Source organism: Odontesthes bonariensis, chromosome 1 (genome assembly GCF_027942865.1).
Source record: "Odontesthes bonariensis isolate fOdoBon6 chromosome 1, fOdoBon6.hap1, whole genome shotgun sequence".
NCBI classification, from domain to species: domain Eukaryota; kingdom Metazoa; phylum Chordata; class Actinopteri; order Atheriniformes; family Atherinopsidae; genus Odontesthes; species Odontesthes bonariensis.
Window position 1 is genome coordinate 11,920,368 of NC_134506.1, and position 17,717 is coordinate 11,938,084.

A 17,717-nucleotide genomic window follows, 5' to 3' on the forward strand; every position below is an offset into this window, starting at 1 on the left:
AGCATCCACGTGAATGTCAGGATTCTGGTTTTCAAAGCAGGTCACTGCTTTCTAACAAAACAAGCTGTGTTACTTTACCTGTCACCGACTATGGTCGGTTAATGTATGTATTAAAGGGATAGTTTTCCTCTTTTGACATGAAGCTGTATGACATCCCATACGAGTAATATAATTTATGAATATTTTCTTACCCCCTGCTGCGTACTGTGAGGTATTTTCTCTCCCTTCGTATCACTGCGTGCTGTGTAGACCGTGCAGACCAAAGTGCAGACCGAGCAGTAAACACCGTAACAGGTACGGCTGTCGGCAGGTGGCAGCACGCAGTGATACAAAGGGAGAGAAAATAGCGCCAAGCGATTGTGAGGTCTGACTTTTTCCTGGAGAATGATTTTGTGATGCAAATGTATTACTCTTTTAACGCATATTGTTTTGAGAAGCAAAACGCTTTATTTTTGTGCCCCCAGCCAACTAGCCGGACTACCTTTGTCAACGCCAAAACGAGGCTGGAACTCGGCTCACAGGACGCAGCGGGGGATAAGTCAATGTTCATAAATGATATTACTCGTATGGGATGTCATACAGCTTCATGTCAAAAGAGGCAAACTATCCCTTTAACAATTATCAGTCTTGTCTTCTTTAGCTATTTTACTCAATATTTTTCACCTTTGCATGGTACATATCTGATATGAATTTGTGTTGTCCCAAAAAAAAAAGAAAAAAAAGAACACTGATACTAATTGATCCTAAAAATTAGCGTCCAATAAGGTATTCATTTGCAGTGATCTCTTTGTGTTTTCCAGATTACGCACTACTTCCCTGTATGACAGGGAATTCATGGTTGTAAAAAGAGCAGTTGTATTGTTCCTGCTGTGGTATTTTGATCAAAGTACGTTATTGATTATTAATTTAGACTTTAAATGATCTCTTGGTATCTTTTTGCAGACAGACGACGCACCTGCCTCATCAGCAGCTGAACATTGTTGAGTTCACAGCACAGAGCTGCTGCTGTCGCACCATAAAATGTACGAAACATTATTTCAGTTTAACTTAATGGCTTTTCCCCTGCAAATTATTACTTTACTCAGTGAAATTTTCAATTTAAAATATAACAGAACTTGGTCATTTTAGTACATTGCTTTTTTTATGACCAAATCATATAGTTATTAGTAATGCCGGCAAGATGAAAAAATAAGAGTTACATTTAGAGAGACAGAAATGTCTAGTTAAGATGCATCTTGATGCATAAGTGAAAATGCTGCATCAGTGAAGTGACAGAACATAACTGAGAATTTGAGTCCCTTCAGATGTAGGTGTAAACATGTTGAAAGTGAAAGTCTCCATAATATTATCGTATATGATTCATGAATTGGGATTTTTCTGGCCTCAGTGGAACAAGAAAGTTGCACATGTTTTCACGTCACATGTAACTGCCATAAAAACATCAAAGATGAAGAGAAATAAGAAAAAGATGCACAAAGCTCTAATGTTATGCTATGCATTACTGGGATGTTTTGGATGGTATCGCAGAAGAGGAGCTCAGCAGTTAGTGATTACTAAATGTTTGGGAGTGCCCATCTGGACTCACTTCAGTGACATATCTATGTTACATGTGCTTTGTACAGTAAAGGAGATTTGATTTTTAACTGTAGAGTGAAGTTAAAATATTATAGGATAAATCTCAGAGTTCCTGTTATTTAAGAAGAAATAAAAGCTTGACTAAATAGATGAGTGAAGAAAGACAACTCGACAAGTTGACAACTTTTTTGCCTTAATCAGAACCCATTATCTTGACAGCGAGTATAGACAGGATACACAGTCACAGAGACAATGGGGCTTTTATTGAACCCATGAATACTTTAGAACTGAAGCAAGATTCAGGAACAGATGGGAAGCTTCACATGTTCTGTAGCCAAAAGACACAATAGGCTGAATTTGACATTTGTGGGAGTGTGTGAAGGATGCATCTCTTTCCCTGTAAGGTTAGTATTTGCAAATATAAGGGAAGATTATGCAAATACAGAGAGGGGACATATTAACAGAGGTTGATTATGTAGAAAATACGTTGTCCTGGAGTTGTTAAGCAATCTCTCACTGCTAGCTTTAACAACCATAAGAAAGGTCAGAGTTAAAAAAATGTCAATGTATTAATATAACTGAGTTTTACAGCTTAAGTTTTTACAAACAAAAATGAAAATTAAGCTATTTTTTTTAAGCTTACTCTAAAAAAACAAAAATAACAACAGAATAGTGATATTAAGAAATAATGGATGTTTAGGACTGTGCGCAGATTGGAATTAGAGCTTTCTTTCCCTCAGTCTTTCTCCACGAAATGTGTTGAGTTAGCTAAAGCCTGTGTATGTTCATCTGGTCATTTTAACAACTTGGTCCAGTTCAAAGCTGGACTGAAGAAACAGAGAAAGAGGAATTACACCAACGTCTAAGAAATCTTTGTTCTTACTTTTTGAAAGATTGATTTTATTATTATTAGAACGATTACATTCTGCAGCTGTGTGGAAAAGGTCCGTTTTCAGCACAACACCAGACACACTCTCATTGCTACAATGAACTCTTAACGGTACACATGCATTACTCCAAGTTACATGGTGTGCATCTCCGACTTGGTCCATGACTGTTGATGCACTGTTTACTAGCATCTGTTTTGAGCTTTCAGTTACATTGGCAAACTATTTCCTTGTTGGATGAATTAAGTACCTATCTATATCTATATACGGAGCTAGAGTATTTTTGGTATGACTGGCGTTGACTGTGTTTACGTATGTATGCCCTGGTTGTGATGACAGGTATATAAACATATCATACTTTCTGATTGGAAACTTTCTTGCAGAGCTGTAAAAACAGGGTTAAGACAAGAGTCACTGTGCCCTTTTAGAAATAAATTTGTTTATATTTCATAAAATACAAAAGAAAAAAAAGCACATCACCTGTCATTATGATACAACGAAAATGGGCCAGAAGCATAAAACTATGAGTAGTTTCATTACTAAAACTGTGTACCTACAAATGCAAAGATGTGCAATGTGCAAACTGTTTCCCACATTTATATGTCTGGAGAAGATGTGGTTAAAAAAACATAACAGCATCACATTCAGACCTGATTTCCATTCAAGTTTTTTTGGGAAGAGTAGACACTAATTGGTCATTAGCTAATAAAAACACTATTTGCATGAAAATTTAACAGACGCAATGATGAAAATGACAGCGAGGAAATTTTATATACTAGAAAAACGGAGACAGTGAGGAAGAGAAAAGGTCTGTTTTATACTGAAAAGTGCATCAGAATCAGGGATTTGGAAGGAGAACTGCAAGAAAACCAACTTCTGCCTTATCTCTAAGGGATGAATGCATACAGCCAGCAATGAGATTACATTACATTACATTACGGTCATTTTGCAGACGCTTTTAACCAAAGCGACTTACAGCCAAGCGAGATGACAGAGAGGAGACACGGATGTACATATGCAGTACGGTATGTTGGCTATTTTCCTAAAACATTCTCTGGAAGCGTAAAGTAGTGCATTTTTCAGAACAAAAGAAGGCAAGTATCAAAATACATTTTTTATTTTGTGAGGTCTTATTAGCAAGGTCTTCCATAGCCATTACGCATGGCTGTGACATACGACTGCATTTGACAATTAAATTATATTATCTTAGAAAAACTAATGATAAAAAATAAGAACTCTGCACTATTCAAGTGAAACTGTCTGTTTTCTTTCATCTTAAATTCTGTTCTGTTGAACAGGTGAGCACATTGTTTTGATATAAATATTAGTTTAGGAGAAAGTTATATATGTATCTGCCTCCTGGAGTCGGTTAAAGGCCTGGGGGTTCCAGTTGGTTTTCCACCCCTTTTCACCATCACAAATCCTGAAGAAAAACACCAGGTACTCCTAGTCTTTTATAGCCTTATAAACACTGGAGAACTACGGCTTCACAGAGGTTCTTTGCAGGTGAACTGGAGATAACTGGTATCATGAGAGGCTATAGGTGTTTTAACGAGGAGGCTAGGGAGAGCTGCTGAGAGTCCACCAGATGTAGCCAATTTTGAGCTGAAAGCTGCTAAATATTGCATAAATGTTGTCCTCTATTTCAGTGATGGCACTGAAGCAGATCCTGGATTTAGTTTTAATTTTGTGCTTATGGAACCTATTATTTGTGTCTTAAATGTTGAGCTTTCAAAGCATGAAAAGAGAGGATTACCCCAAGAAAACCACTAAACGTACAGAGCGATGCATCTTCCGGACTCACTCCTTCGCTCCCCTCGTATTTTTTCTGACCTCCATCATTCTTTCCTTTTCTTCCTCTATAAATCCCAGCAGTGAAAAAGTGTGTTTGCTCCTGTAATATCCAACCAAGGGCTTCTCTTGACCCACACCTTATCTCTGATTAATGACTGATGGCTCCAACAGTACATACAAACAGTTTTTCTATTAACCTTGTTATCACATAGTGTGTGCGCGTGTGTGTGTGTGTGCGTGTGTGTGCGCGCGTGTGTGTGTGTGTGTGTGTGTGTGTGTGTGTGTGTGCATGTCAAACCAAGAAAAAAAAAAATCTAACGACAGCAACTAAGATTGTTCTACGTCACATTTGAATGGTCACTTCCTTTGTTTTAACGCCCACATATGTTTCTTGCATGTGTTTGGATAGTGAATGAGGTGTAACTTGGTCATCGGAATATATCTATAGATATCCATAGATATAAGATATATTACAAAATTCAAAAGAGACAGATGGAGCAAACGATAATGTGTGAGAAAAGACAGACTGAAAAATGCAAACTGACACTGTGAGCATGCCCAAAACGCTGAGCACATAAAGGGAACAAGATTAAAAGCAAGTGTGTGACATTGGAGAAATACGCAACTAATTCACTTCTACAGCCATTCATGTCTTCTAAGATCCTCTCAATTGCTACACCCGCTGTGTGTTATTGCATGTTTGTCAGTGAGATGTCATGCCATGCTTCTCACAGTGCGTTTCATCTGACTCACCCTCACAGCCCTGGTGTACGGAGGATCTCCTGCAGAAAAACCCCTCAGAGTCTGCTGCTGCAGCACTTTTGTAGCCGATGCATATCAAGAAAAAGCTGCCCTTATCCCCAAAGTCAAGCTTAAGAATAATCCATTTTAACCCATCATTTCCACACAGAGGGACTTGAAAGACTGTAATAATGCATGACTGCCGATTTCTCACAATTTGCCTCATGGCTTCTATAATAATTTAAAATGCTTGGCTTTATTGGTAGTTACAGTCTGTTCAACAAGCTTAAAGTTCATTGCAGTAGTAAAAGACTCATTTACATCAACAATCCATTAAAGTTGCATAAATACCCCATTCACATACTAAATCACACTTTCCTACCCTTCATACAGTTCAAGTTTGACACAAGACCACACGCTCCTCCTTCTGAGCGCCTCTTAACATGAATGTTTTTTTATTTACATTATAAATCCAAACTACTCAAGCATGTACAATTAAATTGGGATTCAAACAATGGGTCAATAAAACAAAACTGAATGCGTATTATGTAATAATGTCATTCTCAAAAATGCACAAGATTTCAGATTTAATTAAAAAGGGATGTATCAGGGGAAAAAAAGATTCTGTGCTTCAGAGCATATATCCAAGTAGCTCAAGTTACAACCAATTTAAAAACAGAGTAAAACCAAAACTATCATGGAACTTAGATTGGGGCCGCTATGTAAAGTGGGTGGGTCACTCCACGCCCTCAGGCAGGCAGATAGGACAGTTATTATGTTAGAAAAATATGAAACCTTTAGTGGTTGTTAGAGCAAATGTAAAAACGGCACCCATGAGGGGAAAAGAATATATTTTAGCCCTGACCATTATTATTTTTAACCCTACCCAAGTAGTTTGGAATTCTGATTAAAGGACTTGCTGCTTAAAAAAGTCACAATGAATAGAGGAACTAATTCATGGTTGTAAAATGAGCAGTTGTATTGTTCCTCCTGTGGTATTTTGATCAAAGTACGTTATTGATTATTAATTTAGACTTTAAATGATCTCTTGGTATCTTTTGTGTTTCTCTTTACAAGTACTAAAATGATAAGTAGAAATGGGGTAGCACGGTGTTTTGTTGGAAATTATCAAACTCATGCATTAAACTAACAAGAGAGTGGAAGCTTACCATTTATTTTTGCAGATGTACTGAATGTCAGAGCTGATGTCAAACAATCCAAAGGGAACCTGATAAAAGGTGTCGCATGTTATTAATGGGTGCAGCAAGTCATTCTCCCCAGTGGAATGACCTGAAGCAGGGACGTAAAGGCGGTAGTGAAACATTTGGCTAGAACTGAATAATGAATAAAACACATATGCAAGCTCGCCTGCAGACAACTGAAACTACAGAAGTAGACCACAAGCTTCTATATAGATGATGATGTACAGAGATAGATGTTTGCATGTATAACACGTACCCTCTTTTTTAGATTCACATCAGGGCAGGCAAATTATATGTACACGGTGGGGAAGATTCGTAAGAGTAAAATCAGGTACTAACTGCATGTGAAAGCTCTGCATACCCATGTGCCTTTTCTGCCTGCAGACCAAACACTGGACGTGGGTGATGAAGAGCAAACTAGACAGCTGCTATGTACACACGCAAACAGCAAACATTTCTTGCTTAAAACCCAAAACAATCAACTGAAAAAGTGCAAAAACCTCCTTCAGCTTCACCACTTTCCTGCTACTTTTCTCGCACTCCTTTTTTTTCCTCAACCCATCTCAGGCTTCTTTGCCAACGCAACATGAAAGCTAAGTGCCTAGCTGAGACGGAGAAGGTGCGAGGCAGAGAGATTCAGAGGTAAAAGAAAGAAAAAAATCCGCAGAAAGAATAAAAGACTAAGAGCCAGTGTGAGATGGTTTAAAAAAAAAATAAAGGCAATGAAAAAGAAGGGAGAGCAGAGGTGGGGAAGATGGCGGAGGATAGAGGGGAACAGAGACAAAGAAGCTTGCAATTTGCGTGGCTGTTTGACCCTGTGAGGTGCTCAGCTAAGCTCTAGCTGCATGAATAAACAATCAGAGCTAAATTCTCCTGACTGAGAGCAAGAATACAGGTACCCTCTTCCACAAAAAAATATGTTAAAATGCTGCATTCATGTTTTCAAGGTAAATAAAAGACCCTTCACATTAGCTTTCAGGTGGAACTGCTTAAAAACTGAATCGAATTAAATGTTTCCCAGAGTGAAGAGTGAAGCCCCTGCAACACAAACATTTCTACTGAAGTTCAACTGAAACATTTTACTTGAAACTCTGGAAACTATTTACCTTTAACTTTTCTGTTATGTTTTAAAGGTCTCTCCGGGTACTCCGGCTTCTTTCCATAGTCCAAAAATGTTAGGTTAATTGGTGACTCTAAACTGAGTGAGTGTGAGCATGCATGCTTGTTCGTCTCGCTTGTCTCTGTGGGGCCCTGTGATGGACTGTCGACCCGTCCAGGATGTATCCCGCCTCTCGCTCTCACCCCAGCTCCTGCCCCTCTGCAACCCTGAACTGGATGGATGGATGCTTTAAAGGAAATGACATGCATCTGGATTCTCACCAAGATTTGAGAAAAAAAAATTAAAGCTTTAGTTTCAGCAGGATCCAGAGGCAGAGCTATTAATGCTATTATTTTTGTTACCGTCAGTATTTAGTGGTAAGTTGAGGGCTGACAGGCATGGACACAATGATTGTTGTGATACGCAGTCCTGTTGCGTACGTGTTAATGAGAGTTTGTCTCTCACAGTAGAAAATTTGGGTAGAAGTATCTTAAATGGAAAAAGCAGAGTGAGATTTAAGCTTTGTATTCACTGTTAAATGGCTTACTTTGCCATTATTTATCACCCAAAAAATAAGCATGTCTTACATTTTATGTTTGACAAGGCTGTGAGTTCTCATCTGGATAAATAGCCGTTTACAGAGTTTGTTACTAAAACTGTAGTAGTAGCAACTCTTAGGCTATTCAATTATGAAATGTTGCCTTCAAAATTAAGCAATATAATAGATTATTAAGCTAAGCTTCTTGTTAACCTCATTAACACATTTTGATGAGTTTAAATGCCATTTCAAATGACCTAGAAAAAAAATCAGGGTTTTACAGATGTTAAGTTGGATTAAAACCATTCACACATTAAACATGACATGATAATCTTGCATGCTGGGTGGCGTCTGCTACCATCAGAGGCCAGGTTTACAAACTTCAACACCAAAGATCTAAGCAGCCACAAGGGCTTGCTGTGATATAAACCTGTGAAAATCTTGACAAAACTTGAGTGTAGGCAGGCTTTGGCCCACAGGGCACACTAGTTTAGATGCTCAGTTCATAGAAGCAAAGCTGCCGGCACAACAGCGCGTCGTATTTTCATATTATTTCCTACAGAGAGAGATCATGCTGCATATAAGTGGTCTGATGGTGATTTGATTCTGACCAAAAAAAAGACTGATCATCTCTCTTTGATCCCTGCATCACTGTTTAACTGAAAAATCCACAGATGTAGATTTTGATAAATATTCTGTCAACTGTGTTCAGTATCTCAGAAGTGAAAATAAAGATCCAGTCCAGAAAGGCATCCTATTAAAATTAAAGGCTGCAAATTTTTTTTTTTGTTAGTCTTTCTGCAAATCTTTAGATTCATTCTGCCGAAGCGTTCATCCCACCTCCAAGGACTTATTCTCTCTGTATGCCTTGTATCGGCATTATCTTCCTAAGCAAGCAACAAAATTCAACATATAGCAGGTGTATAAGCATCTCCACCCTTCATCTATGTGATTCTGAGAGCTGCCGGCTATCTCTGACACAGATTAAACCTCAGACATGATTGCCATTTAGAGCAGCTGAGTTTAATCCTCATTTGCAAGCTCAGCCCTCAGCAAGGCAAAATGAAATTACTCCTGTTGTTTCCCTGGTGATGGCTGAAATGCAATTAAGACTTCAGCACATATGAATAACACAATAGAGTGGAAAGTAAGACTGATAAGTGGAATCTAGATAAAGGAAGTGGAAGTGTATATCTCAACTTGGTAACATGCATGTCCAACGCAAGTGCTTATGAAACTCACCTAAAGGGTTACATATTATGTCCTTTTATAACAAACTGATACAATTTCCTGAGGTCTACTTGAAATGTATGAGTCAATATCTGTTTGTTAAAGCAGAGTGGCCCTTCTCTCACCTAACCTCACCTCACCTGACCTGACACCAGGATGTTTCCAGGGGCAGAGACCATGAGCACACTGCCCACCCCCTCTCTTCCCTTCCTCTGGTTGTTGTTAAGAAAGGCAATAGCTCCACCTGACTACGAAAAAAACTCAGCCAACTGTGGGGGAGGAAGAAAGTTTGCAAAGAGAAAGTGACCCTCTCTGACAGAACACAGCTACTATATCCGGAATCAGACCCTGAACGAGAAGGAGCTGCCAGAGTGTTCCAAACATCAAGGCTTCAACAGGACATGGGTGAAGGGTAAGTTTATGTATGCTTTTATGCTGCCTAAGAACACACTGTCATGACTGCTGCTGACATGAGTTTATATCACACAGTAAACACAAACATTACGAAGTTATTCCTCCAATCATACCAAAAACACTACATCTATATACAAATAGAGATGTTTACACTACTAAATCACGAGGGATTTTTTGTTTTTTTGGGCAGAGTAGAGCAGTAAGTTAGCAACAGATGCTAGTAAACAATGTTTTCTCATCAACAGTAATGGACCAGCTGGACATACATATACAGCGTAACTCATAGTAATGTGCGTGTATCAGTAATTACAGCGTTCAAACATTTTGTATATATTAATGCCATTAAATACTTGTACTTGGAGACCGACATCTTTATTGGAAACATGCTGATACTGTAATGTTATCACACCAAGAACGGAACATGGCGTTCAATGCAACAACAAGAGCGAGGAGGGGAGCCGTGTTGTGCCTCTGCGCACTATGCACCTCAGCATCCGCTGACCCCGCGCTGTCATTTTACGTGGCCTACCACTTCGTGGCTGAGTTGCTGTCGTTCCCCATCGCTTCCACTTAGTTATAATACCACTGACAGTTGACTGTGGAATATTTAGTAGCGAGCAAAATCACAGACTGGACTGCACAGGTGGCATCCTATCATGGTACCACACTGGAGTTCACTGAGCTCCTGAGAGCGACCCATTCTTTCACATATGTTTGTAGCAGCAGTCAGCATGCCGATGGGCTTGAATTTATAAATCTGTGGCCATGGAAGTGATTGGAACACCTGAATTTAATTATCTGGACGGGTGAGTGAATACTTTTGGCATTATAGTGTATGTAGCTAGCTAAGTTTAAGGAGGAGGACCTAGCTTTTTAAGATCACCCCCACCCACCTTACCTACCTACAATCTTTTAGTTTAAACCTCTGAACAGCGAAACAGTCCATGTTGAACCATGTTTGATACTCCAGTGAAAATAGTCATTTCAAACAAGTCGTTTTGTTTATTTTAGTATCATTTTTGTTTTAATTGTATATCTGTTTGATGTCTTTTAATCTATTCTTGTATTTTATTCTTTTAATTTTGTTTTTACTTTTCTGTACAGCACTTTGGTCCACTGTGGTTGTTTTAAAGTGCTTTATGAATAAAATCGGATTGGAATCAATGAATATGTAGATGAGAAAACAGGATTTTTTTAAAACAACCACAGCAAAACTGGAAGAAAAAAAGCCAAGGTCTCCACCAGAAAGATAAGCAATGTCCAGGAAAAAAAGGTCCAGAATTCAGATGAAAGCCAAGTGATGGCAGTCACGAACAGATCTATGTAAGTGTACCTGATTGGAGTATCGCATGCTGACATTGCGCTGGTCCTGCCGGGGCACGTAGCGGTGGATGGGATCGATGTCTGTAGGGCTGATTAGCTCATCAACTGCAATATATAAAAACACATACACACAAATATTGAAACCAGTCAATATCAGTACTCTTAAAATACTTAAATCACACTCAAGAAACAAAATCTAGCAAAGGAAAAACTAAAACTACATTTCCCACTCACAGTAGAGTTGTCAAAATGCATCTTTGAGCTCACGTAATGGGAGAATAAAGCAGTATATAAAATAATTACATATACTGTATATAAATGATGAAAAACTTTATTTGACACAAGTAAAGTGCTACAATAAAATCCAATAAAGTACCCTTAAGGTCAAATTTGTTTTGCATTATTAAGATTATTAAGAACAGCAGATTCATATTAGGGTACAAACACTAGCATCCAGCACTGACATAGACATACCCAGCAGCTTGGCAATGTTGTACAGAGCCTGACCCCATAGGAACATTTTCCCATCACGGCCAGAGTTGCTAGGGAAACGTTTCTGGCTTCCATGCTTGTTCTGCTCCGCCTCCACAAAGTCAGCCGGTACATGGTAGTATTTGGGGATTACGGCATGGCCTGGCATTAGAGACAACAACAGTGAATTATTTGTGCCTGCTGACTGCATCGTCTCCGAACAGTATATTTGAGTTTAAAAAGAAAAGAAAATCTACACCACTTTTGCAATACAAACATGATTTTCATGATTGAGTCTGAAATGACAACACATAGAATATGGCAACAATTTCACTTCCACTTTATGAGTGCAATTCTTGCACCAATTTTGCACTTTAGAAAAACATCTTCACACCTTAGCAATCACAAATACATGAGTTATGGGCTCTTTCAATCCCGCCGCTAATGTTAGCAATCTCCTTTTAGTTTACCATCCTACTTACAAAATAATTTAATCTTAAAGTAATGCATGCCACTGAAACTTTCTATTGAAACTTGTATTTACCTGAACCATTTTCTTAAAAAAAAAAAAAAAAAAAAAAAAAAAAAAAAAGATTTTCCTGTCAGGAACTGAAGTGCAGAAGTGTGCTTTTGACAGATCTCTCTTTATGTACTTTATGTGTTGAGTCTGCTGAACCACTTTAAAAGAATAAGGTCATTTCTGACAGCGTTGGATACACAGCTGTGCAAATTCAAAGTACAGTTTGAGGGGTACTGTCTCAGTTTGCTTTGAGAGTGAGATGAGAGAAACACAATTCACCACCGCAACAAAGACGCACCTTCAACCTTTTGGTTGACACAACTGGCAGCAAATAGAGATTGGGAAGCTGGTGAGTGATCATGAGCTCGTATCCCTTTTTCCATGAAAAACATGCACATGTTCTGAAGGACACGCACATGAATAAAGCAAAGGTCCACAACATTTCAAAAGACTCCAACCAGATAATTTTGCTGGGTTAAAATGGCCAAATGAGCCCACATGTGATTCTGTGAAATATTTATGATGAGAGAATATGTGTTTAAAAGAACTACTGCTTCATACTCTTTGCAACTTTACTATTGATTGAACTATTGAATTGATGTTTCTTTCAATTCCCTCGTTGATATTGCAGAATTACTAAATAATACATGTAGCAATTATGTCATATCTAAAAATATATGAGGCATCATTTAATTTTTTCAAAGCCCTCTTGATGGAACACGGCAATTTCCAAAGTGTACATTTTGCATTATGTCCCGCATCCCGTGTGCTCTACACAGGTACCGCTCTAGATTATTTTCAGTTGTGCATTTAATACATTTCTGTGCATCGCCAGTAGAGGATCTCCTGCTGCAGTGCATGTGCACACGAGCAACAGCAGATAAAGTCTTGTTCTAATTCTCCAGAAATTCTCCAGTGTTTATGTAGGAAATTAGTTTAATTGTCTAGTTTTGCTGATGTTGATGCAAACATGGAGACTATTGAGACATGTGGGGCAGCTTAAGTCAGCTCTGTGTCACATCATTAATTTTTCTGCACTACAGTTTTTGCTGATCCATTATGACGAAAACAACAGAAACTCCAAACTCTTGACATCCCCGTTATTTGATAGTCTTCCCTCACACTAATGGCTGCAGGTGAATATAGAAGCCAGACTCTATACTCATTAGGTAAGGCTGAGTTCATTAGAATGTAATGCCCTTGTGAGCTTGGTCACAGTATGTGGTTTATGAATATGTATGACTAAATTCAATAAAAGAACATTTTTTATCTCAACAGGGAGTGAGAACAGCGGCTAAATTAAAAGCACCAGAATATACCATATTGATATGCCAAATAAGATAGTAAGTGATTGCGTGTCTGTGTATTTCTGTGATAACTCACCCTCAAAAGACTGAAAGATGATGGGTTCAATGAGGTCCTGGTATTCTTTGACCTGTGCCTTGTTTCCTCTGAACACCCCTACAACAAAAACACACACAAACACACTATAAATAGATAAAACATTTAGACGATATTTTTTTTTCTCCTTTCACAGAGGGAGTAAAATCTAGAAATACATTTCATTTACATTCATATAAATTTTCTGTGGGAATGATTTTTGCATAACATAAATAATTCAGGGCTATAAGGTTAGTAACTTAAGACTCTCCATATATGCGTATTTCGCAAATGTCAATATTGGTGTGTACAAGAGCTTCTGTGCAGATATATGAATTCGTTGTCACTGTGCTGACTCTTCAGTGAACTTGATCAATTGTGCACATGCACAGAATGTAACTCTGAATACGACACAATCTAATTTGCAGTATCATAAGAGAAACCAGGGCTGCACAGTGGCGGTTAGCAATGCCACCTCACAGTAAAAGAATAGAATAGAATAGAATAGAATAGAAAACAAAATACTTTATTCATACCCGTGGGGGAAATTCAAATTGTCATGTAGCTCAATTAATTATACAATGACTGATTATTAGAAAAAAAAAAATTAATAATAAACAAATTTGAGAAGAACATGTTAGCAGTCACTGTTAAAAAGGGTTGTAAGAGGGTTCCTGGTTGGAATCTTTGCTGGGGCCTTTCTGTGTGGAGTTTGCATGTTCTCCCTGTCTATATGTGGGTTCTCTCCAGGTACTCTGGCTTCCTTCTAGTGCCCAAAAACATACATGTCAGGTTTATTGGTGACTCTGAATTGACCCAAGGAGTGAGTGTGAGCGTGGATGGTTGTTTGTGTCTATGTGGCCCTGTGATGGAAGGTGCCCCCCACCTCTTGCCCAATGACATCTGGGATAAGCTCCAGCCCCTTCTGAGTTGGATTAAGCCGATATAGAAAGTGGATGGATGATAAGAGAAAACTAGCATCCACGGAGCCATCAGTTGAGTAAAATAGACATTAGTGAGCTATAACAATACACAGAGTTCCAGTGAATGTTGGACACAGCAAATTTGAAAGAATGTTGTGTTCAAACTTTTTACTAATACTGTATAGTGACCGAATATTAGTGTGCTTCCAAGTGAAAAACATGATCTAACTCATAGATAATATGACTATTTATATGTGAAAAATCCCAATTATGTCTCTGGCATTACTACTGTCAAGTTAACTTGTAAGTGTTTTTTTTGTTTGTTTTTTTTACATATATTTTAGATTGAATGTAATAATCTAGCAGATACTTTTATCCAGGTACCTACAAGTGAGAAACATCATTCAAACTTCAGTACACTAAGAAATCCAGTAAGAATCTTTAACTAAACTTATTTAAAGTAAAGAGTGCAAGTAGACAAGATTGGCACAGAAGTGCAGAATAAATTTGAGTTTAGTGTGGAAGGAAGGAAAGAAAGCATTCTTGGAAGAGATGAGGCTTGAAGATATACTTAACAGTAGAAAGGAACACCCCTGCTCTCATAGCATTTGATAGCTTGTTCCACCATTAAACTGAACATTTGGTCTGGACTGAGATTCAAGTAGGGATGATGATGCCGAATGACATTCCTTTGAGGAACAGAGAGATCTAGAAGGAGCATTAGCCTTTATTTATGATTGAGTTTAAATGGCTGGCTGCAGATCCCGAACTCACTCTTTATTAGTGGCAGACATGAGAAACCAGTGAAGATCAGCAAGTAGTGGCGTGCCATGCCCTTTTTATGCTGATTGAACACCAGGCGCAGTACTATCTGCAGGGTTTCACTGTGCAAACTGGGAGACTTGCTAGAGGAGCATTGCATTAGTCAGTTTAAGAGATAAACAGACTGTAGAGCAGTTAGGTTGCTTACTGAATGAGGTACAACCTGTAAAGAGCGAAGCCACATGACTGACAGACAGACGAAACACGGCCAAGACAGCTGGTCATTGATCATGACGTTGATGAATGTTTTTTGCAGCTATGGTCAGGGAGTAGGATAAAGAGGCGATTTCCATATTGATATTGTGATGAAAAGACTGATTAACTGTGATGACCAATAGTTTGGCCTTAGTTGGAGGTGGTGCTCTATAATACACAGTGATGGGAATGACAGATATGTCATCTATTTGCCATTGTCTGGTCAAATACTCTCAAAAATTGCAATTTATATGTACTCTTTAATGTATTTTAGATTTCAATTTCTTAAAAAATTATAAAAATATTGTGAATAAAAACATAAAAAAATCCTACACTGCTGTGGGGTTGCATGGTGGTGTGGTGATTAGCACTGTTGTCTCACACCGGCCAAAACATGCATGTAAGGTTAGTGACTCTAAATTGACCCGAGGAGTGAGTGTGAGCGACTCTGGGTTGGATTAAGCAGGTATAGAAAATGGATGAATGGATCGATGCACTTCTTTGTGTTATTGGTCCTTTTCTTGACTATAAATTCTACTAGCTATCAACTGAAGCACAGGCGAGCAGGTTTGCTAGCTGTTCCAGCCCGTTTCTTTGTTTCGGGTAAAATCCCAAAACTGCACTCTTTTCCCCTTTTCCCTTTAAAACTCGGTCCCATAGCTTTGAAACAAATTAAAATAAGATCTGAGGTATTTTCTTTTCAAATGTTGCATCAGGTCTCAGAGCGTTAAAACACTAAGGTTTTTTTTTTTTTTTAAACATATACATAGCAAGAGGGATGGTCTTCAGGGCACAAAATGCACTCTCAGTTAAATTGTACTAAACTTTTTTTTTTTTTTTTTTTTTTTTTTTTTTTAAATCAAACATTATTTTTTAAAGTGCCTTTTACTTTTTAAAAACTCATTTTACTTGTTTAGGTCATTTTAATAGGAATGTATATCTTTTCAAGTTGTTAAAGGATGGTCCTATAGACATATAGCCATAAACTATATTGTGTGTTACTCCTATAAATGTTGAAACAGTTTAAACAGACATGAGGATTATCAACAGATGCTTGAAATTGTGGGGGAAATTAGTCTCCTTGATTTGCATCTATTTCCACAAGCTCATTCATTTCATTTAATAAATCACATATTTTTAAAATTGTGTCCTTAAGTCCCTAAAACCTGGCAATCAGCTGAATGCAATTTCCTGTCAAATGCTACAAGTCTGACTTCTATCTTGCCAATGACCCTCTGGAGGGATTATTACAGCAACAATGGTAGAACAAGGCTTACCGTCAATCATCATGTAGATGAAAAATATGGGAAACTCGCACTCGATTCCATCAAAAAGCTGGAGAAAAACAGAAAGAGAGGGAATTATTGCTTTACTGTGTCACAAAGAGTGGACCTTGAAACAAAAGCAGCAGATAACTGAACTTCAGAAACACCGAATATGAAACAGTACAGCACAAAGAAGACATGAGACTGTGAATGAAAACTGACAGGAGAGGAATGGCACTAATGTCCCCAAACATGTTATGTCTTCTGCTCACTTTGCATCACTAAAGAAAATCAAATAAAAATGGGTCTAAAATACAAATGATTGATTATCAATATTACTTCACATGATTATTTTAAAATGAATTGTCTGCTACATTTAGTTTTGTTGCTCACATTTGGGTGGTTGAGTATGACATCTTTTTCATGTTTCTTTTTCTTTTTTCAAGTCACTTGTAATTTATGTGCTTTGTTCTTATAGTTCAGTCGTAGAACCAAACTTTGAACAAGATGCATTAGGATAAGCAAAGTAAACGAAGAACAGCAAGATTTTCTTCCAGACTTGTTTTATGAGGAATACATCGGAAGGTCTGAGATGTCACAAAGTTTATGAAGCAAGGACAAATGCATAAAGAATACTGAGAAAAATGGTGGATCAGTGGATTATTCTGACTTTATAGGTGAGTCTGTATCAGTCTGACAAAATACATTTAAATAAATCTGTCAATTGAATGAGCAAGTGCACACCTTTGAAATGCAGAGCCAAGCACACACAAGAGTCTGACAATCTTAAATCAGAACTATTTGTTGCATCTCCTTCAAATACTATGCAGCCACTTGACCAGCTAATTGGCTGTCACCTAAAAGCAATGAAACCTGATGAGCTCAGATGGAGAGAATTTTCTATTGACATCATTGCTTGGTGGATTGGTTTCTAAATCTTAAGGAGTTTATACACCAAGCTGATGTCAGTGGGGCCAGTCAACAATTTTATTGTCCTTGTCTTTACAGTAATTACACACTTTTTTTTTTAATTTTCTGCTGATTCAACATGATGAAGTGTGAAATGTCATTCTCAGGTCGGTCACTGAGAGAGATCATTGTCTCTTCAGAGTAGCGAATGAGAGCACACACAATTCTTCTCATTTGTCTCCATCTTTCCAAATCAAGCAACGTTCCTCACAAGAAGTTGGCCATGTGAAGTGGGGAAAAAAAAAAAAAATAAATAAAAAATCGAGGTTAACTGATGAGTCAGGATTAGCCTTATGAGACAAGACAATTGCTGCTGTTTCTTTGTATCTAGACAATCTTTTTTCTGAACTGAATACGGTTTGTGTTATT

At 37.9% G+C, this 17,717-nt stretch overlaps 1 protein-coding gene across 3 annotated transcripts in view; it reads right to left on the reverse strand.

The window, feature by feature from the left end:
• The window catches only part of phkb (phosphorylase kinase, beta), a 132,136-nt gene that overhangs the window by 65,697 nt on the left and 48,722 nt on the right, over nucleotides 1-17,717 (reverse strand). For all 3 annotated transcript variants that reach the window (XM_075471418.1, XM_075471329.1, XM_075471505.1), the window contains 4 exons: nucleotides 16,392-16,449; nucleotides 13,178-13,255; nucleotides 11,278-11,436; nucleotides 10,814-10,908 (listed from right to left, as the gene is read on the reverse strand). In XM_075471418.1, coding sequence (XP_075327533.1) covers nucleotides 10,814-10,908; nucleotides 11,278-11,436; nucleotides 13,178-13,255; nucleotides 16,392-16,449 — 390 coding nt within the window. The remainder of the gene's footprint in view (nucleotides 1-10,813; nucleotides 10,909-11,277; nucleotides 11,437-13,177; nucleotides 13,256-16,391; nucleotides 16,450-17,717) is intronic.